Here is a 27,573-nt window from a genome sequence, read left to right as displayed (position 1 = left end):
TAGTTGAGGAGGTTTTCATTCATATATATATATATATATATATATATATATATATATATATATATATATATAGGTTTTAAGTTTAATAAAATTGTTTGTATGTGCAAAAGATTTAGTAAACTTCTTTTTGTTTTTTTCCAAATGACCCTATGCATGTTTTTAGTGGGAACCTGCTTTTGAATCTCCATAGTCCAACCTGTGTGCAAGTTTTCCAGTGATGTAAAAAAATGGAGAGTTGTAAATTCACTGACCTTTTCCAACTCTGAAAAACATAATACAAATGATTTTTGCATGTACATACATATGTATTAGCTATGAAGCATTTACAGCTGTCCTTAGTAAACAAATTGCAACGCTGGACGGGAATCTTGGATCAAATTGGACCTGAATCTGGACTGTTTTACGTTGACAGGACGGCAGGCTGAGCCAGCACGGCCAGGTCTCTGTGCCTAGGGCGATTTCTCCGAGTAAAAAAAAAAAAGCGACAGAACAGCCCCTCCAGTAGCAGAACTTAATGTACACAAGCTGCAGTCTAAGCGTCAAGCATGATATAAACCTTTTGCTGGATCGTCAAAATTATAGTATTTACTGTTACAGACCTTCTCGTTTAAATTTTTTAATAGTTAGTGGAGTTGGGGGAATCGTTTGGTATAGCAATTTATTCATGCGACATAACGCAAGAAAAAAGAAACTTGTAAGGGCAAAAACGAAGGCTTTAAAACGACTCCACTGGGGATCGAACCCAGAATCTCTGGTTCCGTAGACCAGCGCCTTATCCATTGGGCCATGGAGTCATGGTTGTTGATAGGTTTAAAAAGTAATATTTAATATTCTTAATAAAATCCTAATGGGTCTTACTCTGCTCAAGTCTAACTCAAAGTATCGGTTCCGTTTCGAGTCTCTCTTGCTCTCCAAGAACGTATTCACGAAAAAGGAAAATAAGGGATCCCTTGAACTATGGGTCATATCCATGGAGCAGGTCCAACTGCATCAGGCTTATCAAAATATGAATCCAGGCACTGAGCTTGGCTGGAAAGTATTAGCTGCTTGCAGCAACTAAAAAATGAAATCGCCAGAGGTGTCAACGGGTCAGTTTTAACCCATACTAAACTCAATAGGGTCAGGGTTTGGTGACAAAGAAAGAGACCCGATTAAATCTGTGTTGAACCCAAAGGGTCTGATTAGTATATGGAGCCAGGTATGGTTTGTGAAATTTCACTCCGGTTCCGGCCCGACTTCCCATTAAAATCTGCAATTTTATTGTAAAAAACATAAAAATATTATTTTATTGGGTCTTGACTGTGTTTGGTTCATGTAGTCCTTATTTGACCTGGGTATTGTTTTTCTTGTGGTGGATCCAATTGGACCCGGGCCAGACCTAGTAAGAGCACCTCATAATGAACTTGGAATGCTAGGATGTGCAAATCGGGTCATATGTCCAACCTATCTCCAAACCGAAACAGCCTAATTTGTGGATCTGGATAATATCATTTTGGTATATCCTGGTCGAATGGTTGAGGTATAATCCGATCTGAGTCAGAATTGGGTCAATAAATGTGATTGGACCCAGGTTGGTATCGCGTCTACGCCAGCTTTTTGCAACTTGTTACTTGAAAATCAATAGACGCCCATTTTCAGTAGATTCAGTACCATGGAGGCTCAGATCATAACAGAATATGACACTCCACTATGAAATCCGGATAAATCTCAGATGGGGAGAGAGGCCGACTCTTCAGAATTTGGATCTAGCGTCATGTGGGACCGACTCGTCTTCATCCCTTAGGAGTTAAAAAAACTAGGGGTGTCAATGAGTCAGGTTTGACCCGGACCCAAACCATACCAAACCCTATAGGGTAAGGGTTTGTTGATAAATAAGAAGGTCCAATTAGAATTGGGATCAGACCCAAAATGTCTGATTAATATATGGATCAGGGTATGGTTTGTAAAATTTCATACCGATTTGATCGAGCATCCAACTTGTTAGGATGGGCAACTTGTTATGATGGATTGCTTATTGGTGCAAATAACAAAGACAACCAAACACTCGCAACGTTCGATTCTTCAAAACTTTTAGACTATATTCACACGCTGAAAAGCATGGATGTTGGGTGGACGAGAGAGGATAATGTGAGATGTGATGATTCTATCATTTTTTTAGTGTGCTGCTGCACCTGGTCACCCACCATCTGCTGTTGTGCCGTTGGGTCCACAGCTGACACGTTAGGGACTTAGGTTTTGGATCAAGAATGACGCATCAAAACACGTTAGGATTTGGAAGCGATACGTTTAACCTTGGTCTAATATTAAGATATCAAAATGATTTTGAGTATGACCTATTAATCCAATTTATAGAAGGTTTGGAACCAGCTGAACCAATTCCTTAGTATCAAACAAACATGACAAATTGAATTGTGCCTTTTTGTATAAAAATAGAGAACAAAAATATGAAACTTATTCATAAGATCTAAATAATATGATTCATTTTTTTTTTCATGGAATTTACTTGGACATGTAAAAATGAAATATTCCTTCCAAATTTGCCCTTAAGAGAACATGTGATTTGCATTCATTCCAACTGGCTATAAGGTCTTATTTGGAAATGGGCAAAACTTTCATAAAAAACTGAATCCTGTATTCATATGAAAAGCATGAGTTATGAGACGTGCCACTGAGAAAAATTTCACAATCATGTATTCACCTTTTTAGTTGATGAAAATTTACATATACGCAGACGTGAAAACCATGTAAAATTTTGAAATTTTGAAAACGTTGCAAGTTCAAAACCCAATGGTACTGCTGTATAACTGGTGGGGGTTTGCCTAACCCCAGCTTGCCTATCAAAAAAATGAAGGGAGGATGTTTTTATATTTTGAACAAAAATTCTCTATCATTTTCCTGGTTCCAAACCGAGTAGCCCTTGAACAGTCTCATCTCTTAAATCCTCCTGAATTACCTCAAAGGACAAATTTTTGGGTGTTTACTTATTTGAAACTCATAGACCTATTCTCTATAATTTAGTAGAGAATATTTATTAGATTAGGCATTTTTAATGTGCATATGCATATTTAGATTCATCGAAAATCAATGACTCATATTGCACCAAAACTTGGAATAGAAATCAAGGTTTCTCATTGAATCGATCCAATCAAAGCATGATTTTTAATAAATAAGCAATGATGAACGGATTTTCAGGTTAGGATTAAGCAGAAAACATGTGCAACTATGTTTGTTAGAAGTGTTTAGGTTTGCAGAAAATACCAGCGTGACATTGTTTAAAAAAGCCTATACCTTTCTTGAAAATGTTAGTAAAGGCTTAAAGGGCATCCAAATTAGAATAACAGAAACTTTGAAGCATCATTTTGGTATATTCCTTAAAAGAAATACAGACATCTGATAAAGAAGAATCCAAGGGAATTTACGTTCCTGGTGTAAATAACTGCAGAAAAGAAAAAGGAGAGAGAGAGAGCCGAAAGAAGATCAACATTACCACTCATGAAATGTTGAACCATGAACCTAACAAGATAGAAAACAAAAATAAAATATAGAAAAATAAGAAGCTAAAGAAAAAGAAACTACAATTTCTCAGGGATAGGTGGGCAGAATAATAAGAGAGGGATCGGCATGTCTGTGTCTGCCGATAATCTCAAAGGCTTCACTTTAGCCCTTCTCTCAAGTGGGTTAATCGGCGCAAGTTTCATCATCAAGAAGAAGGGTCTCCGGCGGGAGGCCGCTTCCGGAGTCTGAGCAGGTGGGTTCAATCGAATTGAGGTCCTGATGCCGAGGAAAGCTTGAATTCTAGCTGAATTTGATCTTTTCTTTGATGGGTACCTTTCCTTTTTGGTGTGGTTGTCACAGGTGTTGGCGGTTTCTCCTATATTTTACAACCTCTATGGTGGGTGGGCGTGGTCACAAGTGAGCTTTTCTTGTTCAGTTTTGGTATTTAGGCTACAAAGGTTGGACTTTTTATTCTTGGTATTGCTCAATTACTTGGTAATTTAGTCAGAGATTGTGATCCAAATCTATAGAAAATCAATTTCACCTTGTAGTTGATTGCGGAAGTATACACTTTCCATTGATATAAGTTGGATGCTTTTTGTCAATTGTATGGTTCATGTTTCATTATTTTGTTTGCTGTTTGGATTGAGTCGCTCAATTGGGATTCTTGCTTCCATTTGAAAAAAAAGTGAATATGCTGGTTTGGTTGATCTTTCCTTCTTCAATAATTTTGTTGGTCAGTGAATTGAAAAACTAACTCTCGTGTTGCAGCTGAATCTTGGAATCTTCACGAATATATTTCTCTGTGCTTCATAGTGTGTTTAGTTTCAAAATACAAACACAATGATTGTATGCCTTAATTGTAAGCCAATCAACTTTTCTCCTTTTCTTTTTTGGCATTGATCTAGTGATTGTCGGAGAAGTGGCAAATTTTGTTGCATATGCCTTTGCTCCTGCAGTTTTAGTGACTCCACTTGGTGCGCTGAGTATAATTGTCAGGTAATTCCGACATTTTCTCTTTCTAATTTTTGTTTTTTTTTTACCCCCTAGCTAATGAAAGTTTATAATGGATATGATTGTTCCTTGATTGAACAGTGCTGTACTGGCTCATTTTATCCTCAAGGAGAGGCTACATCCGTTAGGCATGCTGGGATGTGTAATGTGTATAGCTGGTTCTGTCATAATTGTCATTCATGCACCACAAGAGAGCTCAATTACTTCTGTCCATGAAATATGGATCATGGCAACTCAGCCTGGTATGCATTATAAACTTATTAATTCCTACAATAGTGTGTTGCTTATGAAAAGATTAAATCTGACTCCGATGTTCTTGATTCAGCTTTTCTGCTTCATGTGGCATCGGTTGTTGTGTTGGTCCTGGTGCTGATCTTCCATTTTGCTACTCAATGTGGAAATACAAATGTGTTGGTCTTCACGGGGATCTGTTCTCTTATGGGCTCTCTTTCGGTATAAATTTTAGATTATCTGTGTTTCATGGCTACTGATTCGGAACATCCTCTGTATTATAATAACTAGGACCTATAGAAACCCTGTGACTGGTTTATTTTTCACTTCTTTGTCTGCCTGCAGGTGATGAGTGTCAAAGCTCTTGGAACTTCCTTGAAGCTAACCTTTGAAGGTCCCAATCAATTGATTTACCCACAAACATGGTTCTTTATGACAGTTGTTCTTACATGTGTCCTCATGCAAATTAATTACCTCAACAAGGTCAGTAAAGGATCAGTTACTCTTTCTGCACAGTGTTGGCTGTAACAGTACTAAAAGATGAAGTTTATGGGATCCCTATATAGTTTTCCATTTTGGTAGATGCTTCAAATCATTCAAGAATTGTGTCACCATGAGATAATGGCACTCACGTGGATACAGATGTGGGAATGGGATACATCATACATTGCAACCTTGGTACAACACGACAATTCTAAAAAAATTAGGACATGGGGACAGCCGTACACACACAGATGTATGTGTGTATGGCTTCTAATACATATATGCACCCATACATACATATGAGTGTCAAATACTAAATCCAAATTGTGTTATGCTTAATATAAATGGATGAATCAGTAATAGTCTTCAAAATTCCATAATTATGAAAATGGCAGTTAATCATGCCATGTTCTTGGCTTTCATTTAATCTAAGGAGACTCTTTTTGGGTTTGTACATGGTATTTGCATGAATAGCTTTTTAATTTTCTCAACACAGATTTCTCAAAATTTTAAATTTTCATGGATGTGTCAAAGTAGTTAACTGTCAAGACTCAAAAATACCCCTTGACAGTCTATCATAAGCACATTCATTTTGGCATGTTCTCTGCAATTCCACTTTTCTACCAATCAATTGATTTATACAACTGCAACATGTCTTGTAAACCCACTTGATTCCTATGGTTGAATCATTGAAATTGTGGCTAGAGATGAATTCTCAATGTATTCAGTTATTAGCCTAACTTAAAGTGAAAGCGTCCTATATCCTCTTTCTTTCACTGCCAGCAATTGCGCACAAGATAGAAACCGACTAGATGAAGCTTTGTGAATGGAGGTGTGCTCTTAGTTGTTCGTACTTAGATAATTTGGTTGGTTTTTGTCTGGCTTAAAGGAATTATGTATGATTGCAAGTCCTTGACAAGTTTATGCACCATGGCCTTAAGGATTCCCAACTTAATGGGTCAATGTTTTCTTCTGCGCCTTTTAAGCATTTCTTTGGCCATCCTTCCTCGTATCAAACCTATTCAAAAGGGTGGTTATATGGTCGATGACGTTTTTCACTGCATGTTAGTGAAATGCTTACAACTTGTTTCAAGTGTGCCTATGTAAAAGTTCAGGAATTATCTTGGTCAGATGTTTCTACCAAATTTGGCTTTGTCAAAGGGTGTGTTTTATTTGTTGGGTTTTGGCGCAAGTGTATCGAACCAAAATGGTGCAGCAGAACTTTGGAATGGCCAACAAAGGCACAAAAGAAGGTCGTGTTATGCTAAGAACTCAAGTGCGCATATATATATATATATATATATATTAGTCACAGATATCAGCAATATTTTCAAAATATTGCGATATTATCACTGTAAATTCAGCAAATGATAATCTAGGTAAAATATTACGATATTTTGAAAATATCGCCAATGTGATAATATCGCAATATTATCACAAGAATATCGCGATATTATCAATTAGTTTTACTTTTTATTTATTTTTTACATTTTAAATATGTTTTTCTTCTTTCTTTTACATTTTTACTTATTTCTTCTATTATTTATGTTTTATGTCTAAACATGATGTTTTCTTACTTATTTTTATTATTTTTTATATTTTTTAGCCCCGAGATTTTTCCAAGATTTATCACCAAACCTATAATATTGTGAGAAATAGCCTCGCTGATACAACAACAACAACAATAACTACGCCTTCATCCCAAAACAATTGGGGTCGGCGATATGAACCAAAAAAGAAAATCATTCTGGGTCTTCCACATGAATCCTATATATATATATATATATATATATATATATATATATATATATATATATATATATATATATATATGCCTGACCACTTTTTGAGCCTACCGCAAGCCTACCAGGCTTTGGAAGGTTTTTTCTTATTTTTTCTAAAATTTGATCATACAAATGTGATCTACATGCTTGATTTTATAGGAATCGGCTCTTGGATCGTTCGATTACGACACCCAATTAAGGCAGTCAACTGCCTTTTGATGCCATGCTGCTTCAGTAACTCCAGAATTCATTGGACGTGAATTCTCCTCTATAATCTGTCCCTAAACCTCTTCAGCTTGCAACCACTCTCATTTTCTACCGATGCCTTGAATTGCTTGATGACATCAAAAACTTCTGATTTTTGCTTGAGGAAGTACACCCACATCATCCTTCTATAGTCATCGACGAAGAGTAAGAAGTGCTTCAATTTGAGATGGTTCACAAACATGGATTAACTCGAGTGAGTGCTTCGCCTTCCAAGGTGAGTCTGGGAATGTGAAGTCTATGAAATTTACCATAAATACAACCTTCACCTATTTTATTTTCTTCATTGATACAAGGAAACCAAATCACCATATTTCTTTGCTTTGATAATTTCAGGCTTTTATAATTCAAATGGCCAAATCTTAGATGTCATAGATTTGATTCATCTAAATTTTCAACTTTTAAAGTCTGACTATCACACAAAGTCATAGTCACGGGAAAAGACTTTATTTGGAGCCATTTTCACTTTGGCTATCACTTGTTGACTCTTCTTGTCAACTATAGTGTATTGGTCATTACTAAAATTTATCGAGTATCCATCACACTTTGCATCTAAGGTGATTAAGGTTCATAAAGCTAGGCCCCTAAACTACTTAACTAACCATCACACTTTGCATCTAGCATCCTCAGTGCCCCCCTTTGAAACAGCTTCTACTCTTGCTTCAAATTTATATAGCATTTACGCCTTCAGAAGCTTTAGGGCTGGTCAAGGTAATCCTTTTTCTTGGGGCTCTCCCCTTTGGAGAGTGAAACTCAAACTTGAAGGATGATTTGATACCAAATGTTAGGAAATTAACCAATTGGCAGAAAAATCATAGAATGATTAAGGAGTGTAAATCTTGACCTTCAAGCTATCCAACAGCAACACCCCCCATGTTCATAAGTTTGGCTCAGCTCAATTAGGACTGACACAACTTCTTGTTTCCAAAGCAAGAAGCGGGTGCAAAAAGCGATGCGTGAGAGCATATAAGAAGCATAAGAAGTAGGAAGTGCCATAGAAGTATGGTACAAACCTTTTCTTTTTTTACTTGAATGAATTTTAAAGTAATTTTATAACATATGTTTATTATATAAATGGATTTTTTTAATAGATGCATACATTTTAAGTCATGTTTGCCTTGGTCACGGGTGGTGATGAGCAATCACCGCTGAGAAAGTAGAAGTTGTGATTCTTCTTGTGACCAACTTTCACAAGATTTATGGCCAAAACAATCACGGCTGGCAATCACAATCACAACTTGTACTTTTTTCATGTTTCACTAACCTTGAGAAAATGTTGCCCAATCATGGCAACTTGAGAAAATTCAAGAATCACAGGGCATTCTTTGCAAACATGCCCGAACCAAAAGCAACTTTTTCTTTTAAAGTTCCAGACGACTTGAGGGTGACGCACATATGGTTGGTGCGATATCACCAAGCTGAAGGACGTCAAAGGTTCAAAACCCATGGGTGTGTGTCCTTTGCTGCAAGGGGCAGCGGACGTGGGGTTTTACGCCGATAAACCCGCCAATCGAGGTGGGTTTTCTCCAGTTATAAAAAAAAAAAGTTTCAGAAACATGTAATGTCGTGCTTTCAAATTGTGCTTCCTAAGAAGCAGATTTCTGAGGGTTTTAAGGAGCTTCAAGTAACCATGCTTTGTCTTGCAAAAAAAAAAAGTAACCACTAAATTAGGGTTCAAAAAAATACTGCAGAATGAAGAATCAATGCGCTCTGATCCTACACTGGTTACAGTACGATCAGAAAGAAGCAACCACTGATTCAAAGCGATCATCGTGACCTGAAAAGAGGGAATCGGGGAAAAATCAGAGAGAGAGAGAGTACCAGGGAAGTATTTGCCGACGATCCTGAGGATCGGACGGCTCTGCTTGTCGAGGCCCTCGAGGCGCAGGGCCTGGAGCTGGTCGAGGTCGGAGAAGTCGTCGCCGAGGAGGGACGAGCGGCAGTCGAACCACTCCTCCTCCTGCTGGATGATCTCGTGCGTCCCTTCCAGGAAGGTGCGAGAGTCCACCGTCAGATCCGACGCCAAAACCACGATTGACAGCCCGTCTCCTCCTCCACTTCCCTTCCTCTCTCCGCCCTCCATTGCTTTTATCACGTTCATATGAAATGGGAAGTGACGGTGTTGTTTATATTTATTGAGTATCTAAACGAGTGCATAGTCAGCTTACTTTAAATAAAATAATGAATATCATAAATAATTTATTTAAATGCAACAAACCATTTTGACGTGTTATATAGAATGTACTCAATAAATAAGTTTAACATAATGTAGTTACATTAAATTTTGGGAATTCTCCATTTCATCAGTACTTTACATCCTTTTTAACATTAAAAATATATAAATCAATATAATTTTAAAAAATTGAGTGATTAAAATTTTTAGATAACAGTAGATCTCAACTTTTTATTGAAAACACAAACTTCTTATTTAAGAAAAAAGTGTGAGAATCACGCTTTTCAAATAAAGGAATTGTTTTTCATATGTAAAGTAAGTTTCCCATATGATGTGAAACAAGTTTCTCACTTGATGAATGAGTATTCTATGTATTTTTCCACAAGTTTAAAAAATGTCAGGTTTTTAGTTTCAGCAACTGTTTCTCAAAAAACAGGTTTTTCACATGTAAGAAGAGTTTCTAGTAACCTAAATAACAACTCAAAATTACTCTTTATGATTTTTTCTGAGATATAAACATTGCAAAAGCTATTTTATAAGATTTGTCATCCTCATAAAATGGGAACTTTGTCATACAGAAAAAGCGTTTCCGAATTGTCGACCATATCTGTGATTAAGGGTGTCAATGGATAGGGTATGACCCGATCCCAACCCAATCCTATAGGGTCAGGGTTTGGTTACAAAGAAAGGGGTCTGATTATCTATTGGAGTTGGATCCAAGCATGGTTTTTTCATATGAAAAATCTGATACACGGCATCACTTAGTCGGATCCTGATTTGGACTCATCCATTTTAGCGAGGTCCCCTAGATATTTTGTATCTTTATTGGGATACATTAGTTAAAACTTGCAGTAAATCTGCCTAACCATCATCTCTTTATAAAATACTGCTTGATTTCGATTATTAATTTTAATTGCTTTCTTTTATAATTTATATTTCAAAAGGATGCCTGGCCTTTGTTGGTCAAACAAAGTGACTAAAAATGCCCTTTAATTTAACAACCTGGGCTCCACTTGTCTGGTAGGAGCACCTAGTGCACGCCACCTTGTATTGGGACATTGCAGGTTCAAAACCCAATAGTATAGTTGGTCTGCCTAACCCAGCTTGCCTTTAAAAAAAAGCCCTCGCATTTGGTACAAAGGTAGGAACATGAAATGTATTCAAATAAATTAGGCGGTTGAAAACACAATCATAACCTCTTAACATATTGACCAACACAGACCCGATTCACTTATCAGCATCAGATTCTAATTTTACTAAAAAATCAGATTAAATAATGATATTGTTACTTTATTTTTGATACCTATGCTATGCTAAGGGATAGCGCTGATGCCTGGGGTTCGAACCCGAGACGAAAGCTCAGCTACCCGAAGTGGGGCCCCATGACCACCCTGCCTTACTTGGTTCACCTCTGAAAGCTACAGACACACCGGTGCACTAGAGGAGTTTGATCCGGTGCCTTCGTCGCAGCACCCTCACAACCGCCCACTGGCCACAATGGCGACCCCATGGTAATTGAGAACTAGGGAGGAAAAATAGGAAAATTGTAGTTTTTTTTTTTGAAACCCTAGTTTTTCTCAAGAAAGCCTTAAAAAGGGATTGTTATATATATAAATAAAAAATATATACGCATATATTTAATAGAAATACAAATATAAAAAATATAAAAACCTCTAAAAAAGTGTTTTTTATGAGTGCCAATTAAAATATAAATCTGATTTTTCAAAAAAGGTGATATTTTGAAAGTGTCGGCGGTATTTGTGACTGTGGTTTGATATTTATTTTGGTCCCAACAACGTAAATGAGCAATAAATAGCAAAAAATAAGAAAATAGATATTATAAATAAAACTAAAATAACTCATGAAAAGCCAGGAGGACAGCTTTCGTTGGAAAATGACCATCAATATTTAAGGTGGTCAGGGGATCAGTCACCTTCACCAAAACTCGAAAAGGAACCACATTTCAAACCTTCAAACTCCCTCGTACCAAGTTATCAACAATATAATATTCATATATATATATATATATAAACTCGTTAAAGTTTAAATTCCTTGCAGTAACGATGAACAACTTATCAGCAATATAATATTCATATCTATAAATTCCTTAAAGTTTAAATTCCTTGCAGTAAATTGCAACGAAGATGCAAGGAAAATAATAATAATAAACAAATACAAAAGGGTAAAAAGGCAGAGTGAGACCTCTCGCTCTCTCTCAAGAAATCGAAACTCGGGCGAGGGGATTGAATTCGAAAGAAAAAGATCTCAAATTTTGTTGTCTCTCGAGGGTGCCCTCTTCCCAACGGCTTTTAATTCGAATTCTGAATCGAAGAGGGCGGACGATTCTCCGCCGCCGTCCCTATTTATTGTTGCCCGTAGAGAAGGAAACTCCCCTTCTCTCTCTCTCTCTCTCTCTCTCTCTCTCTCTCTCTCTCTCTCTCGGTGTGGTCCTTCCTATTATGGACGACGATTAGGGGGTGAGGCTTCTTGCTGGAGTTCTTTTGATATATATCGAGGTACGTGGTGAATGTGGTAGCTGCGGGTTTTCTTCGTTTGTGCTTTTTGTATTTGGATTTTCATAATCTTTTCTTTTTTCATTCCTTTCTTGGTTATCTTGATTGAGTTCAAAACAGGTAATGAAAACCAAGCATTTACTTTTTTGTTTCTCCTTTTCTTTTTCTTTGCTGTTGCGGTGCTTATGAGGCTAATGGTGAAGAAGGCGTTCGGTCCTTATGGAAATTGAGTTATTTTGCGTATTGGGTGTTGCGGTTTCTTTTTCCTTTTCTTTGGGTGGTGCCGATGCCAAGCCTTTGTTGGTTGTGGGGATCGGTTTTAAACAAATGATCCCATTTCTCGCGTCTAAATGTGATAATGGCGCGGATATCGGTGTCGTTCTTCTTGAAGTTTTGTTATGTGGTTATTTAATGGTCATTTTTAGGCTTAAAGATCTTTCTTTTTTCCTTTAAATCTCTCTTACGTTAGAAGATCTTAACAGAGATGGAAAGGTAGTATCTCGAGAATAAAATCCATCCAGCGAGCAATGTGGAAGTTTTAGAAACAAATACTTGTTTTGAATCGTTCATTTGCTTCGATCGAAGGTTCTTTTTGTTTTTTCTTTTGGTGGTGTTTGATCTTGTTATCACGTAAGTATGATAGTCTTCTAGGAATCCATGAGTGAGGAAGCTCGCCTTACTCTGAGAAATATCTATTCAGATCAAGTGTTATTTTTTTCCCTGTTTTTCTATGGTCCAGTTCAAACTACTCCTCATGAGTTAGGAAAACACTTGGAAGAAATTGTTCAAACCTCCCTCTGTAGAGGGGGAAGTGGGGAACCCAGCTCCATAGGTACTGTTTGTTACTTGGGCGTTGGGGGTAGGGGGAGAGGTTTCGGTGGAGATGGTGGGGAGTTGAAGTCATGTGTTCTTTGACCTCCACAATGAAGAAACGGGAGTTGGTGATATCATAACCATTTCACGGTAAACTTGGGAAATGAATGTTGTTTATATGTGATCAGATGGCACTCCGAATCTCTGATGATAATAATGAGATCCACACCCGCTCGGGTAGCGGGCTTGGGGAGAAGATGCCGACCCCCTCGTCCCAGGTTCGACTCCCACAGGGTGTGCAGGTGCCTTTCACTGGTGGGATCCGTAAGGGCTTGAGTGTCGGTGACCCCACCCTGAGATCGTCATCAAAAGATGATAAGATCCATGAGTAGGCTGAAAAAGTTTTTAAAATCGTTTCTATTGATGGTCACTTCTTTACATTCACTGGAATATGAATGTTGTCTATTTATGAGAGCATGATTTGTAATAGGTAGCAAGGTGACATACAATGAATGTGTGCAAAAGTAAAGAATAGTTATCGGAAGCAAAGGTTTGTACAGGTACAAAACTGGGATGGATTTGGGCTTCCAAATTATGCCTCAATGTAGTTGCATGAATTCCCCTGAAGCAAAACATATATTTGAATAATTGTGACTTCCATATGAGCTTGTTCTCTTCCCCTTCTTCGGCAACCTAATTACCAGAATTTCAGCAGCCTACTTGCAAGGATGGGTCAAGCAATTATTCATTCTCTATGGAGCAAAAAACCTCATTGCCTCTAGGGAGGAAAACTAGGAATGCTTTTCATGTATAGTTTGCTTAGTGTTTTGTGCTTGCTATGGAAACGGATTGCTATAGGTTTTCCCTTATGAGCTATTCCTTTTCTCTGTCTCCAGAAAAGTGTACCACTTTTGATGACATTCAGCATCCTCAAGGGATGTATTTCATTCTTGCCTTCAGTGTTCTTCCTCTTTCTTGATATAGTTATTTGTTGTCATTAGCCTCTCATTGTGTGTGCTCAAGGCTCGAGACATCTGTGAACCACGTCTGAGCACTTTGGCTGTGCAAGAATGGCTGGTGCTTCTGGTCAATTTTTATGACTGCTAAAACTTCGGGCGCTTGTTTTCCATTCATCTCTCTTGCTTTCATAAGCTGTCTGAATTCATCTCAATAAAGTGTTTTTCTAGTAGTCAGCATGCACAAGCACTACCTTGTTGAGTTATTTGTGATTCAGTGGTTATTTCATGTTTTGTGTGTGTGTGTGTGTGTGTGCTCACACAGGCATGTGTGGCTGACATTTTTTACTTTAAAACATATTTTACAAGTTTACATCTAACTTCTCAAGATTTTGACATTTCTGTTTATCTTTATGAACAGCTAGCAGTTTGGCGCATCATTAGTGTGGAATGGCTTCCGTAAGCCTTTTCCTGGATGATGTACAAGAAAACAACCCAGTGGTTATAAATCCTCTCCAAAACGACAACATGCTTGAGGTCAGTGAACTTGTGAATGATTCTGTTCAACATGATGCACCAAAGAAGAACGTGACTGTTACAAGCAGTGTGAGGGAACTATTAGAGTGCCCTGTCTGCTTGAATGCTATGTATCCTCCAATCCATCAGGTTTGTTGTGAGTAAATGCTTTCTTCCTTATTACCTCGAATGAAGCTTTCTTATGGAAAAGGTACAACTGTATCATATGTTGTACAATTTAACTGTAACATGGAACTTGGTTTTTGTGTGCTGATTTAGTGAATGTTGTGTATATTGTGGAATACATGATTGGTTTTCATATGTATGCATTAATGTCTTTCACGAATGAATTTGATTTGCTATGTTGAATAATTTTGGTCAAAACCATTTTCTTATTTGAGTTATAAAGCCTATCCTAAGCCTGTCTCTGTAAAGATTTTATTGAAATGCTTCGGCTTTTTCTTCCCAGGTTCTTTTGGAAGAGAAAGATTATACTGATTGAAATAACTATAATAAAATCTTATGATTAACTATTAGAGTGCCCTGTCTGCTTGAATGCTACGTATCCTCCAATCCATCAGGTTTGTTGTGAGTAAATGCTTTCTTCCTTATTACCTCGAATGAAGCTTTCTTATGGAAAAGGTACAACTGTATCATATGTTGTACAATTTAACTGTAACATGGAACTTGGTTTTTGTGTGCTGATTTAGTGAATGTTGTGTATATTGTGGAATACATGATTGGTTTTCATATGTATGCATTAATGTCTTTCACGAATGAATTTGATTTGCTATGTTGAATAATTTTGGTTAAAACCATTTTCTTATTTGAGTTATAAAGCCTATCTTAAGCCTGCCTCTGTTTGTAAAGATTTTATTGAAATTCTTCGGCTTTTTCTTCCCAGGTTCTTTTGGAAGAGAAAGATTATACTGATTGAAATAACTATAATAAAATCTTATGATTAGGCCATATTCGGCGGTTATATCATTTTCTTGATGTTTCCAATCATTTGGCATTTTCCTCACTTGTTGCCTTTAGTTGTCACCATTCAGGACATTTTCATCTTTGTGAAAGTTTTTTCTTGTTTTTGATGAAAATGTTAATCTGATTTGAAGTCGGTGAGAGGAAATCATTTGGCATTTTCCTCACTTGTTGTCTTTAGTTTTCACCATTCAGGACATTTTCATCTTTGTAAAAGTTTTTTCTTGTTTTTGATGAAAATGTTAATCTGATTTGAAGTCGGTGAGAGGAAATCACTGCCCCACTTAAGTCGCCAAGGCACATAATCGAAAAATTACTGATCTGTAATCTAATCCTATGTTGGTTAATTACGAGATCACAGAAAAGCTTACTTTTGACGAAGAGATTTATTAAAATTTGGTTGGGAGTATGTATATTTATATATTTTGAAATACTTCACAATGTATAGTAATTTATCACTTAAATCCAGATTCAGAAGTTCTTGTAGGTACCTTGAACATAAAGCACAGTATACTGAAATCTTACCTATCAGTATTGTTTGGCTTTTGTGCTGCATCAACATGCAAACCCCAAGTGTGTGGAAGCTGCATGATCTGAATCTAGAGAAGATCACTTTTTGGTTTGTAACATATTGTAATTCTGACGAAGATGTGAAATCGCTTTGATGGTCACACTTTGCTGTGAATGAAGGTTTTGCTGGTTGTAGTGCAGGGAAAAGCTCATGCCAATTTTCTAGACTCTGCAGCAAGACCTGTGCACCAAATGTACAAGTATATACTGTACACATACCAAGATATAGTTGCTAGACTAGCAGCAAAATCATGTGGTCTTCAACTGCTTCTTTTATATTCTTCCCCCTTTTTATGTTTGGGAAGGACTGTCAAGAGTCAGTTTCTTGCATGTCAGGAGGATAATCACTGTGTAAATCAGTAATGAAACACTATCTTAAGTTAATTGATATAATAGCTTCTTCTGTTTTCACTAAAGGATTAATTTGAAATTTTTTGAACTGATTGTTATTTTAGTTTGTCTTGTAATAAGAACTTGTTTGATTTGTATCCAATGATGTAATTTGTGACCTTGAAAATCTATATCCATTTATGTCCGTTCGCAGTGTTCGAATGGGCATACCCTGTGTTCTGGATGCAAACCGAGGGTGCACAACAGATGTCCAACATGTAGGCATGAACTTGGGAACATTAGGTGTCTGGCGTTAGAGAAGGTGGCTGCTTCTCTTGAATTGCCTTGCAAGTATCAGAGTTTTGGATGTATGGGTGTGTACCCTTACTACAGCAAGCTGAAACATGAATCACAATGTTCATTCAGACCCTATAACTGCCCCTATGCTGGTTCTGAGTGCACTGTTGTTGGTGATATTCCTTCATTGGTAGCCCATCTGAAAGATGATCACAAGGTTGACATGCATAATGGTAACACTTTCAACCATCGATATGTCAAGTCCAATCCACATGAGGTCGAGAACGCTACGTGGATGCTTACGGTATATATTCCTACAAAAAGTCTCGTTATTTTCTTCTGTTGATTATGTGCATATGCACATTTCTGCAGGTTCCTACTTGCACATATGCAACCTAGAACATGAAATAAGTGTGCATGTATATCACACACAAACATGCATATCATGAAATTATTGTGCATCACACGACAACAATATTGTGCTTTTGCCCTTATGCATGTACGTATGCATGTGACTTGCTGAAGTTGTCATGACATGCACACAGACTGCCAAGCTTCTGCACAAAAGACCATTGTGTGCATATATTTATGTTTGCACGTACGAATGCATGTCAAGCTTCTGCACAAAAGACCATTTGTATGCATATATTTATGTTTATGCATGTGCATGAATGCATGTGAATTGAATGCTCAGCATGTCATATTGGTTCATTGGATGATTTTTTTATTTATTTTTTTGGTTGGCAATAAACCAGGTATTTAGTTGCTTTGGGCAGTACTTCTGTCTGCACTTTGAGGCATTTCAGCTTGGCATAGCACCTGTTTACATTGCCTTTCTCCGTTTCATGGGCGACGAGAATGAGGCCAAGAATTACACTTACAGTTTAGAGGTTGGAGCAAACGGAAGGAAGATGGTGTGGCAGGGGGTTCCTAGAAGCATCAGGGACGGCCATAGGAAAGTTAGAGACAGTTATGATGGTTTGATTATACAGAGAAACATCGCTCTCTTCTTCTCAGGTGGTGATAGGAAGGAGTTGAAGCTCAGAGTGACAGGTAGAATATGGAAGGAACAGTGATAGGGTTTCCACTGGTCCTGCATATCGTGTATATGGTCGTTGTCTTTATGTAATTTTTAGCACTGAAAGCAAACTCTCTTTGCTTTTCTGGTGGACCATCTCTCTCTCTCTCTCTCTCTCTCTCTATATATATATATATATATATATATAGGGTGATTCTGAACCATGAGGCATGTTGACTGTAGACCTGTGTAGGTTTCTGCAGTGTAACACTCCGTGAGTACTCTCTATGCTTGTAAATTGCTGCATCTTTTGTTTCTTTCTGCTGTATGCTTGCGAAAGCACAGAGACATCAGTTAGACATAGTATTGACAAGAGATCAATGAATATGACAAGTTTGTTCGTATCTGACCGAGCCATGTTTAATTAGAAAAATAATAAACATGAATTGCAGATGCATCATATCATCAGAAAGAGGGAGGCCCTTCTCAATACGACATGATGCATCTTGCAGATGGAATTATATCAACAAATATCTCACTTGCATTTTTTGCGACATTCAAGGCTACTGTAAACTGTGCTGTTAGAGAACCAAGTTTTTGTAGGCAGATGAATCAAATTTCAGTAATACCGAGTGGTGCTTATTTGGTAGTACTGTTGTCATGGATTTGAATTTCTCCATGCGCTAGGACAAATGGAGAGAAGTTTTCAGATAGGTCTGAATCTTCTTCAATGTGTTTATCAGTTCCATTTCTTTTATTCAAATGGAGAGAACGAAACAATAGCCTATTAAGCACCTCAGCGTGTTTTTTTGTTTGAGAGAACATGAATTTTAAACTCTGCATTTCATCTTCTGCGTTTCTGGCAAAAGCTGATGTTTCATTTACAAGCCTTTTTTCTTGTTTTAAACACTGTCCAAAACACCTTTTTTCCATTACAAATATGTCTGTCAAACTTCAATTATTAGAAACTTTAATACTACCAATATGGAGCATCATGGAACCAAAAATTAAATCAAAATCAAACAGCAAAAGTTCTGCTAACCTGTTCCTTGTAATTTTAGCTTTAAATGCATCCCAGTCAACATAAAATGAGCAAGAGGACAATGGCCTTCTAAAATTTCTCGTTTTGTTCTTGGGAAATTTTTGTTTTATTTTAATTTCTTATATATGTCAAAGGGACTGTAAGCATCTGGACATGTTTCCTTGCTGGCAAAGTTCAAAGCCTCATCATTGTGCTCGTAGCTATTATTTCACACAAGCAGAGGATTTCACCGCATTTTCCATTCATTTAACTGCGCCTCGGTCACCTTCAAGACAAAAATACTGTAAAATGCAGAAGATGCCCTACTGATATAAAATGGGAAAATGCTGTCCACAAAAAACCAACTAAAATTTATTCTTCTGTTTGCAGGTAGTATATCAAAAGGATACTTTAACTACCGATGACCATATGGGAGAAGCATGATTGGACATCTAACCTTTGGTTGCTGTCACTGTAGCATACGAGAACACAGGAATAACATAACAAATGCAGCTTGTGAAATGGAGATTGTAAAAGATAGTGTGATATCACTAGTGGATGGAAACATGAGCCGGAAACCACTAAAGCTTTGGAATATGGAGCAAATGGAGCTGGACATTGAACTTGAGTGTGTTCCTCTCAGTCAATAATACATCTATTTTTTCAAGAAAGGCGGTTTACATGATCAACCAAAGAGAGTGTCTCCAAAGTCCTCAATCACTCTGCAGATCCAACCGTAACAGGTGATGACATACTAAGGGTGTCTGGTCACATCTATTTTATCTAGATAAAAGGGATAAGCTGGTACTTTTTGCTGCGGTACGGGACATCCCAATACACCCCAAAAAATTGGACGGTGGATATACAAGTGTGACCCATCTTTGTCCACAAATCACAGCTCAACTACCATTCATCACCATCCTTATCTCAGATGTGCAGAATAAATAAGGCTTGGGTGATCTTCCTTAGTACAGCTCATAGCTGTTCGATATCAAGTTATGAACTATTTATTTCTGTGATACACAACAGACTAACGTTACCATCACATCACCAGATCAATGAATGAACTCAAGGATTCAGTGAGGAAAACATGTAAAAATTTTCAACATCTCTCACCACATTCAATGAGCTTTGTTACATTAAATAAAAAGAACCACGTAACAAGAATTAAGCAACACAAAAACAACAGAACCTTTTTACATTCTCGAATTGAAACGCCTTCAACTTTTCTTTCAATTCAAACCTGAAATTCATCAAGTATACATTATGCACAAAAATTAACAAAGGAAAAGCACATACCCAATCTTTTTTTTTTTCTGATCATCTTCACCACCGCCACCGCATTATCCTCGCCGCCATCATCGCTATGGCAACTGTCAGTTATTTCATTCTTAGTGTCAGTAACAACACAGTGGGCACCTGATCAATCCGTTTTCGTTGCATTCCAAACAACGCCTCAGCGTACCACCATCGTCTTCCTCATAAACCTTCCTGCTGCCATGACAATTCTCGCAGGGCACGAACCTCACGTCGCCGCACATCTCGCAGACGGCCACGCTCTCTCGCACCGGAAACCCTTGCAGGATCTTCCCCAATTCCCCGGCCTCATGAAGATACCTCACCTCCTCTGCTCCCCAAATGTATTTCCCCCCGATGAACACCTGCGGGAGCGGGGCGCTTCCCCCGAACGCGCTCTGCAACTCCTTCCGGTAGGAAGAATCCATCGAAACGTCGCGCTCGTCCACGCAAACCCTAACCCCCCTGAGAATCGACCTCACCGCGCAGCAATCCTCATACGTCTTCCTGATCCCTCGAAGGCTTGTGAAATACACCACGATCTTCCCCTCGCTCCCCGGCGGCGGCCACAGCGCCGCCTTATCAACCGGCAAGACCTTTGAGCCTAGGATCGGTTGGCCGGAATATTTGAAACCCACGTTTGTCGCCCGTCTGAAACTCAAAACTTTAGCATATTGACTGGTTGATTGGTCCGATAGATGCGTCCAGAGCGGTTTCGAAACGTTTGATGTCTGTTTTTTATCAACGCTGCTGATACCATGATAAAGGCTAACAGAACGGTGCAAAGGTCTCTTCACTCCATCGTCATACACCGTTCGGTCGGCTGAATCCTCGAAATCGTGCATGAGCTCCTGGGCGTTGATGTTCTCCGGCAACGATACGGTATCGGAGTCAGGCAGAGGGTCAAGGGCGAGGTAACCGTAGGTAGAAGAGGTGAGGGAGACGACGTGGTAGGAGTCGCCCTTCCACTGCGTTGGGTGGTGCACCGGCAAAGGGAGGGAATGGGCGCGGGAGATGGGAGGAGGAGGACGGCCTTGTCTCTGTTGTTGTTGCTGTTGGTGATTAGATTCCAAGTCGTGACCTGAATTGGTTGTCTTCGGACGGACGCGGCGGGATTCCCTGGAAGTGGTGCCACCCATCCTGTCTCTTTCCCTTCCTTGTACTCTTTCTTTCTTCACGCTTTTAGGGGTACTAGTGGTAAGCTTAGAATTAGGATTTTCTGAGTGTAATTGCAGGAGGAGGAAGGTGGTGGTCTTTGTTTCAGTCTGCTTTCATTGATCTTTAGGTGGGGAGCCTACTGTGCATCAGGCGGTCGTTACAGTGACCGTGGTGCTCTCTCTCTCTCAGCTCAAATCTCTTTTTCCCTCTCTAAAATGGTTGCCTTTGATCGAAAAACTCTCGCAAGCCTCTTTCTCTGTGGATATTTCAATACTGTTTCTCTCTCTAAAAGGTTTGCCTTTTAATGAACTCTCTCTCTCTGTGGAGCAGTCATCATGTTTCTCTCTCTAGTCGTCTGAAATTCTCTCTCTATAAGGATTGCTTTTGAATGAACAGTGTAGAAAATGATAGAATAATTTGGTTAATTAACTGTTCGATCGAAAAACAGAAGGGTGAAGAAGGGAATTCCGTGAAGAGGTGAGGGTAGTAATAAAATGACCAAAGTGCCTTTGCTTTTTGTGGGTCTTTAGATCTTGGGAGGGGGCTCTTCTTAGTTCACTTGATGTGGGTATGGGGTCTGCTTTTTGGAGCACAGACGTGAGACACACTCAGGTTTGGACCCTATGAGAGTGCTTTTGACCTGGAAAACAGATGTGGACCTGAGTCATTTATGTGGAATGGGTAGTGGGATTTGGGTAAGGGTCTCTAAAGATTGGGCTGTGTCCGGACCCATTTGGATCATTAAAACTCCCACACATGACTACAGATAGGGATTAAAATGGATCTCATCTGGATCAGTTAAATACATAAAAATTGAATTCAAATCGGATCAGAACAACTAAAAATCATAAAATGTCCATACTGGATCGGGACCGTTGCATCCTTAGCCACATATGGCCATCTCTGATCCATGACATAGACTGAGATTTCGTTTTAAAGCCTATCCGGATACGCTTTTTTTTTTTTTCCATGGAAAGTCCTACTGTGGCCTGGATTAATGAAAAAAGGGTTGGAGGGAATTCTTTTTTTTTTCCATAAGAAAAGTACTGAGTTACAATTAGGTTGGCGAAAAGGTTTTCAGGGATTTTTTTTTTCCTATTGAAAGAAACATGCAAAGTTGCAAAGAAGAGTAGATAAAAAAACAGAAGTGAAACAGAGAAAATTTTCAAGATTTATGCTTAAGGTGCTAGGAGCACCATATGGCAGGATAAACATTTGGTTTGCGTGAGGAGCAAATTTTGAAAATTTTGGATCATTTTCAGGATGCCAACATATCTAATTCATGGTAACTTTTCTTGTGAGATCCGTTACCCGCATTGACTAACATAGAATGACAAGCTGTTTAGATGTGAAAAAAAAGAAGGCTCGATAGGTAAGAGTAAATATATAAAATCTGATTGATGAAAAACTCAATCGTTGGAGAAGGAATGACATTCGATCATCATTGTTTGTAGATTATACATAAATAAATAAATAATGTGATTAATATATAAAATTTAATTTTATAATAACACATCAATTTGCTTATAAATTTTAATGGAAAATCTAATATTCATAATAATTATAAATTTTAAAACATAAAAATAGAAATAGAAATATTAAATATCAAAATAATAAGTTTAATGACAAAATAAAAGCTAATCATTTTCTAAATTAAGTACACATATATATTTGTTTTAAATTTTACTAATTTCAACAATTTGCTACACATTTCTACGGATTGATTTTATTGCTTTTAGTTGGTAATTTATTTAAGGTAACATATTTTTCTTGTCTGTCAGGAGCAGTTAGTGCGCATCACCTTGTGTTGGGACGTTGCAAGTTGGAACCCCAAATGGTATGGTTGTATAACTGGTAGGGGGTCTACCTAACCCCTGCTTTCTCTGAAAAAAAATAGTTTTCATATAATTTTATTGTATAATGAAGACCACTAATTTTAAGGATATAATTAGATAAGTTTTTATTTATTTTTATTTTAAATTTATTTGTTAATGGTTTTGATTATAACATTTATGATATGGCTTATTAATCACGATTTAGAATTTTGATGATTAATCAGATCAAAGTTGAGGTGATTAATCACGATTTGCCGAGGAGGGTAATCGCCGAGGACCAGTTTGGCTTCTTTGATGTAAATCACACCGCTGTTAGTGCACGTCACCTTGTGTTGGGATGTTGAAAGTTCAAATCCCAATTTTATGATGTATAACTGGTGGGTCTGCCTAACCCCAGTCTGCCTATAAAAAAAATATGAAGGTTCAGTTATCGAATTGGCATTAAACTGGTTAAGGCAAATTGACCCAAGTGGCAAGGTGGCACCATCCATCATTTAAGTCAAAATATTTTACCTAAAAAAAGTCAAATAATTTGACTTTTTTATTTAGAAGGAATTTAAACATTTTTTAATAAAAAAATGATCGTATTATTGTACTGTACGACAAAAATGATACTTTTCTTGAAAGATTTTGAAATTTCAGAAATCTGTCTATTGTCCACAATCATAAATACAATTATTTTTAGGACCATTTAATCCTTCACACCTATCGTCTTTTGTGTGAATTTTCAAAATATGCATTTTTTTTTTGTTTCTACTGAAAATGCCTTAGTCGCCGTCATTGTCGGCAACCACTATCTCAGTGGACGCTTAATCTCCATCACCTTGTCAAAAACCAAATTTCGGTGGATTCTCTGGTCATGCAAGTATGGCAGATTTTGCCGAGATTGGAGGAACCACCAATTGGCGGCGAAGAATAGCCTTGGTTTTTTTATGAAAACTCGAATCTCGAAACCTCGCAAATACCTAAGTTATCATGCATTAAAAATTTATCAAATTTGCATAAAATAAGTGTGAGCGAACTTTCTTTTAAATTTGAACCGATAAACATCACAAATACTTTAGTTACCTCGCATAAAAAATTTAATAACGTAGCATAAAAAATCTACAAAATTTATTTTTAACTTAAACCGACAAACCTCACAAATACTTAAGTTACCTCATATAAACTACAAAGGAAATTTTGAGGTCTTCAAATAACCGACAAGCCTCCATACACAGAAAACAAAATTATATAATAATGGACAAGCATCTTCAAATAAGCGAAAATATTGAATTTTTATGCGATAAAACATTTTCAAAGAAAACACAGATTTTCAATACAAACATATTATATTCTTTCAAAAAAAACTTAAACTATATGTGCGAAAGAGATTTCGTGGTCTATACGTTAAAGACCATAAAGAACTCACCTTTAAATCTAACAAGAGAAGTTGATGGAAAGAATGCCGCAACCTCGTCAGAATTACCAGAAAAGTTGTCGAAGATAAGAAAAACTCAAAAATTGTGCAGAGGGGATTTTGGGGACCACAGGTTTGAGACTACGAAATTTTTTGTTTATGTGACGTTTGTCGGTTTATGCGCGGTAACTCAAGTATTTGTGAAGTTTTTCGTTTTGAGTTAAAAATAAATTTTATAGATTTTTTGTGGTAATGCTATTACATTTTTTATGTGAGGTAACTCAAGTATTTATAATGTTTGTCGGTTTACGTACTTATTTTATGCAAATTTGATAAATTTTTAATGCACGATAACTCATGTATTTATGAGATTTTGACATTCAAGTTTTCATTAAAAAACCCAGGCCATTCTCCTTCGCCAAGTGGTGGGTCCTCCAATTGTGGCAGAATCTGTCGTACCCATACCATCAGGGGATCCACCAGAGATCGGTTTTTGATATGATGATGGATATTAAGCGTCGGCTACCAATGATGGCGGCAACTAAGATGTTTTTGGTGGAGACGACAAAATTTTACATATAGAAGAATTTTGCATAAAAAATGATAAGTGTACAACAACAACAACTACTACGCCTTCATCCCAAAACAATTGGGGTCGGCGATATGAACCAACAAAGAAAATCATTATGGGTCTTCCACATGAATCCTTCTCCTCCATTCATTTCTATCCAATGCCATGTCCTCGGTGAGGTTCAAAGCATTCATATCCTTTCTTTTCACCTCCATCCATGTCTTCCTAGGCCTACCCCGACCTCTTTTAACTAATATATTTTCCCATTTCTCCATCCTTCTAACTGGAGCATCATTAGGCCTTCGTCGAATATGTCCAAACCACCGTAAACGATTCTCTCTCATCTTATTTTCAATGGGTGCAACGCCTACCTTCTTACGTATCTCCTCGTTCTGAATCTTATCTTTTATTGTATTTCCACACATCCATCTCAGCATACGCGTCTCAGCTACACTCATTTTTTGAATATGATGTCTCTTGGCAGCCCAACATTCCATACTATATAGTAAAGCGGGCCTAATAGTCGTCCTATAAAACTTTCCCTTCAACCGCAATGGCATTCTACGATCGCACAGCACTCCAGTAGCACTCTTCCATTTCATCCACCCAACCTTTATCCTATGATTTACATCTCCATCAATTTCTCCATACTTTTGAATGATGGATCCCAAATATTTGAAATAGTCATTCACCGGTATATCTTGCTCACCAAGCTCAAATACACTCCCATCACTACTTCGTTGCTTACTAAATCGACATTCCATGTATTCTGTCTTACTCTTACTCAACTTAAAACCTCTTGCTTCCAATGTCTGTCTCCATAATTCTAACTTAGCATTAACCCCAGCTCTAGACTCATCAATCAAAACAATATCATCAGCAAACAACATACACCACGACACATTTTCTTGAACTGATCTCGTAAGCTCATCCATCACTATAGCAAATAGGAACGGGCTTAAAGCAGATCCTTGATGTAACCCAACCGTTATAGGAAAATTGGTTGTCACCCCTCCACAAGTACGGACATTGGTTACTACTCCTTCATACATATCTTTAATTATACTAATGTACTTGAGAGAAACACATTTCTTCATCATTGTCCACCAGAGAACGTCCCTAGGTACTCTATCGTAAGCCTTCTCCAAATCAATAAAAACCATATGCAAATCTTTGTTCCTCTCTCAATTTCTCTCAATAAGTTGTCTAAGAAGATGTATAGCTTCCATAGTTGATCTTCCAGGCATAAAACCAAATTGATTCTCCGATATCATGACAATCTTCCTCAACCTAGACTCAATCACCCTCTCCCAAAGTTTCATAGTATGACTCATGAGTTTTATATCACGATAGTTTGTGCAATCTTGTATATCACCCTTATTCTTATATAGAGGCACCAAAGTACTCTTCCTCCACTCATTAGGCATCTTATTTGTCCGCCAAATCTTGTTAAAAAGATTTGTCAACCATTTTAAACCTTTCTCTCCCAAGCATTTCCAGGCCTCGATAGGTATACCATCTGGGCCAACTGCCCTTCTTGATTTCATTTTCTTCAAAGCCTCTGCAATTTCTTTGTTTTGAATCTTGCGCATGAAGTCACGATTCATCTCATGAAAAGGAATTGAAAAGTCTCCAAGATCCTGAGCATGACTTTCATTAAATAGCTTATCAAAATAATCTTTCCATCTCTCCTTAATCTCCTCATCTTTGACTAAAACCCTTTACGTTTCATCTTTGATACATCTAACCATACCCAGATCCTTCGATTTCCTATCTCTCATATTTGCAAGCCTATAAATATCCTTCTCACCCTCTTTGGTATCCAACTTGTCATAAACCTCCTTATATACCTTATCCCTCACGTTTCGAACTACTTTTTTAGCTTTTTTCTTTGCTATCACATATTTCTCCAAATTCTCATTATCACGATTTTTACTTAGATTTCTATAACACTCTCTTTTAACCTTAATAGCTAATTTGACATCCTCGTTCCACCACGATGTATCCTTACCTAGCGGTGCACCGCCTTTAGACTCACCCAATACCTCCTTAGTCACCTTTCTCATGCCACCCGCTATCTTATTCCACATAGATTCTGAATCCTCCTCGAGACACCAATCAACTTCCTTAACTACCCGCTCTACAAACATTCCTTGTTTAGCTTCTTTCAGTGTCCACCACTTAATTTTAGGATCTATCATATGTCTATCCCTTTTGCGGTATTGTCTAATTCTAAGATCTAAAATTAAGACTCTATGTTGTGTAGCTACACTTTCTCCCGGTATAACCTTACAATCAATGCAACAACCCCTATCTCTCTTTCTAAGTAGGAAAAAATCTATCTGACTCGTATTAACCCCACTTTTAAATGTTACTAGGTGAGACTCCCTCTTCCTAAACCAAGTGTTTGCTAAGATCATATCATAGGACAAACCAAAATCTAAAATCCTTTCTCCACTTTCGTTTCTTTCTCCTATACCATAGCCTCCATGGATACTCTCAAATCCATCCCTACTAATGCCTACATGCCCATTAAGGTCACCGCCGATGAAAAGTCTTTCTCCATAAGATATCCCTTGTACTACTCCATCTAAATCTTCTCAAAATTGACGCTTAATGGAATCATCTAAACCTACTTGAGGTGCATAAACACTAATAATATTAATAATATTCGTACCTAATACTAATTTAATAAGTAAAATCCTATCACCCTTCCTACGGACCTCAACTACATTATCTATAAACTCACGACTCATAACAATCCCTACTCCATTCCTATTCCTATTTATTCCTGTATACCAAATCTTATATCCCCAAGGTTCTATCACTTTTGCTTTCTCACCTACCCATTTGGT

The 27,573-nt window shown here is 37.6% G+C and overlaps 3 protein-coding genes, 1 non-coding gene and 1 pseudogene across 5 annotated transcripts; 2 read left to right on the top strand and 3 right to left on the bottom strand.

Annotated features, from left to right (window-relative positions):
* Nucleotides 1-721: 721 nt before the first annotated feature.
* TRNAR-ACG (transfer RNA arginine (anticodon ACG)) lies at nucleotides 722-794 on the bottom strand. Its single transcript has one exon. It is a non-coding gene; the product is annotated as a tRNA-Arg (tRNA).
* A 2,485-nt stretch (nucleotides 795-3,279) lies between these two features.
* LOC149836700 (putative magnesium transporter NIPA3) lies at nucleotides 3,280-7,226 on the top strand (annotated as a pseudogene).
* A 1,147-nt stretch (nucleotides 7,227-8,373) lies between these two features.
* LOC149836699 (uncharacterized) lies at nucleotides 8,374-9,354 on the bottom strand. Its single transcript, XM_090007897.1, has 2 exons — nucleotides 9,093-9,354; nucleotides 8,374-8,489 (listed from the first exon to the last, which is right to left on the bottom strand). Exons 1-2 carry the CDS (start codon nucleotides 9,352-9,354, stop codon nucleotides 8,374-8,376), a joined length of 378 nt encoding a protein of 125 aa, XP_089864023.1.
* Nucleotides 9,355-11,662: 2,308 nt separating this feature from the next.
* LOC149836698 (E3 ubiquitin-protein ligase DIS1-like) lies at nucleotides 11,663-17,586 on the top strand. 2 transcript variants are annotated; one of them, XM_090007081.1, is made up of 4 exons: nucleotides 11,663-11,960; nucleotides 14,148-14,392; nucleotides 16,338-16,724; nucleotides 17,176-17,586. In XM_090007081.1, the coding sequence occupies exons 2-4, from the start codon at nucleotides 14,177-14,179 to the stop codon at nucleotides 17,494-17,496; spliced, it is 924 nt and encodes a 307-aa protein (XP_089863207.1). In that variant the 5' UTR covers nucleotides 11,663-11,960; nucleotides 14,148-14,176; the 3' UTR covers nucleotides 17,497-17,586. The 2 variants fall into 2 exon arrangements, with proteins under 2 accessions (XP_089863207.1, XP_089863208.1); XM_090007082.1 differs by lacking the exon at nucleotides 11,663-11,960 and adding an exon at nucleotides 11,976-12,077.
* A 2,000-nt stretch (nucleotides 17,587-19,586) lies between these two features.
* On the bottom strand, nucleotides 19,587-20,894 carry LOC149836697 (uncharacterized protein At5g39865-like). Its single transcript, XM_090007896.1, has one exon. It carries the CDS (start codon nucleotides 20,892-20,894, stop codon nucleotides 19,857-19,859), a length of 1,038 nt encoding a protein of 345 aa, XP_089864022.1. The 3' UTR covers nucleotides 19,587-19,856.
* Between the last annotated feature and the right edge of the window lie 6,679 nt (nucleotides 20,895-27,573).

The sequence above is a fragment of the Nuphar pumila genome, chromosome 5 (assembly GCF_984573655.1).
Source record: "Nuphar pumila chromosome 5, dmNupPumi1.hap1.1, whole genome shotgun sequence".
NCBI classification, from domain to species: domain Eukaryota; kingdom Viridiplantae; phylum Streptophyta; class Magnoliopsida; order Nymphaeales; family Nymphaeaceae; genus Nuphar; species Nuphar pumila.
The sequence above is the reverse complement of the archived record's forward strand: the minus strand, read 5'-3'. Positions and strand labels throughout refer to the sequence as shown.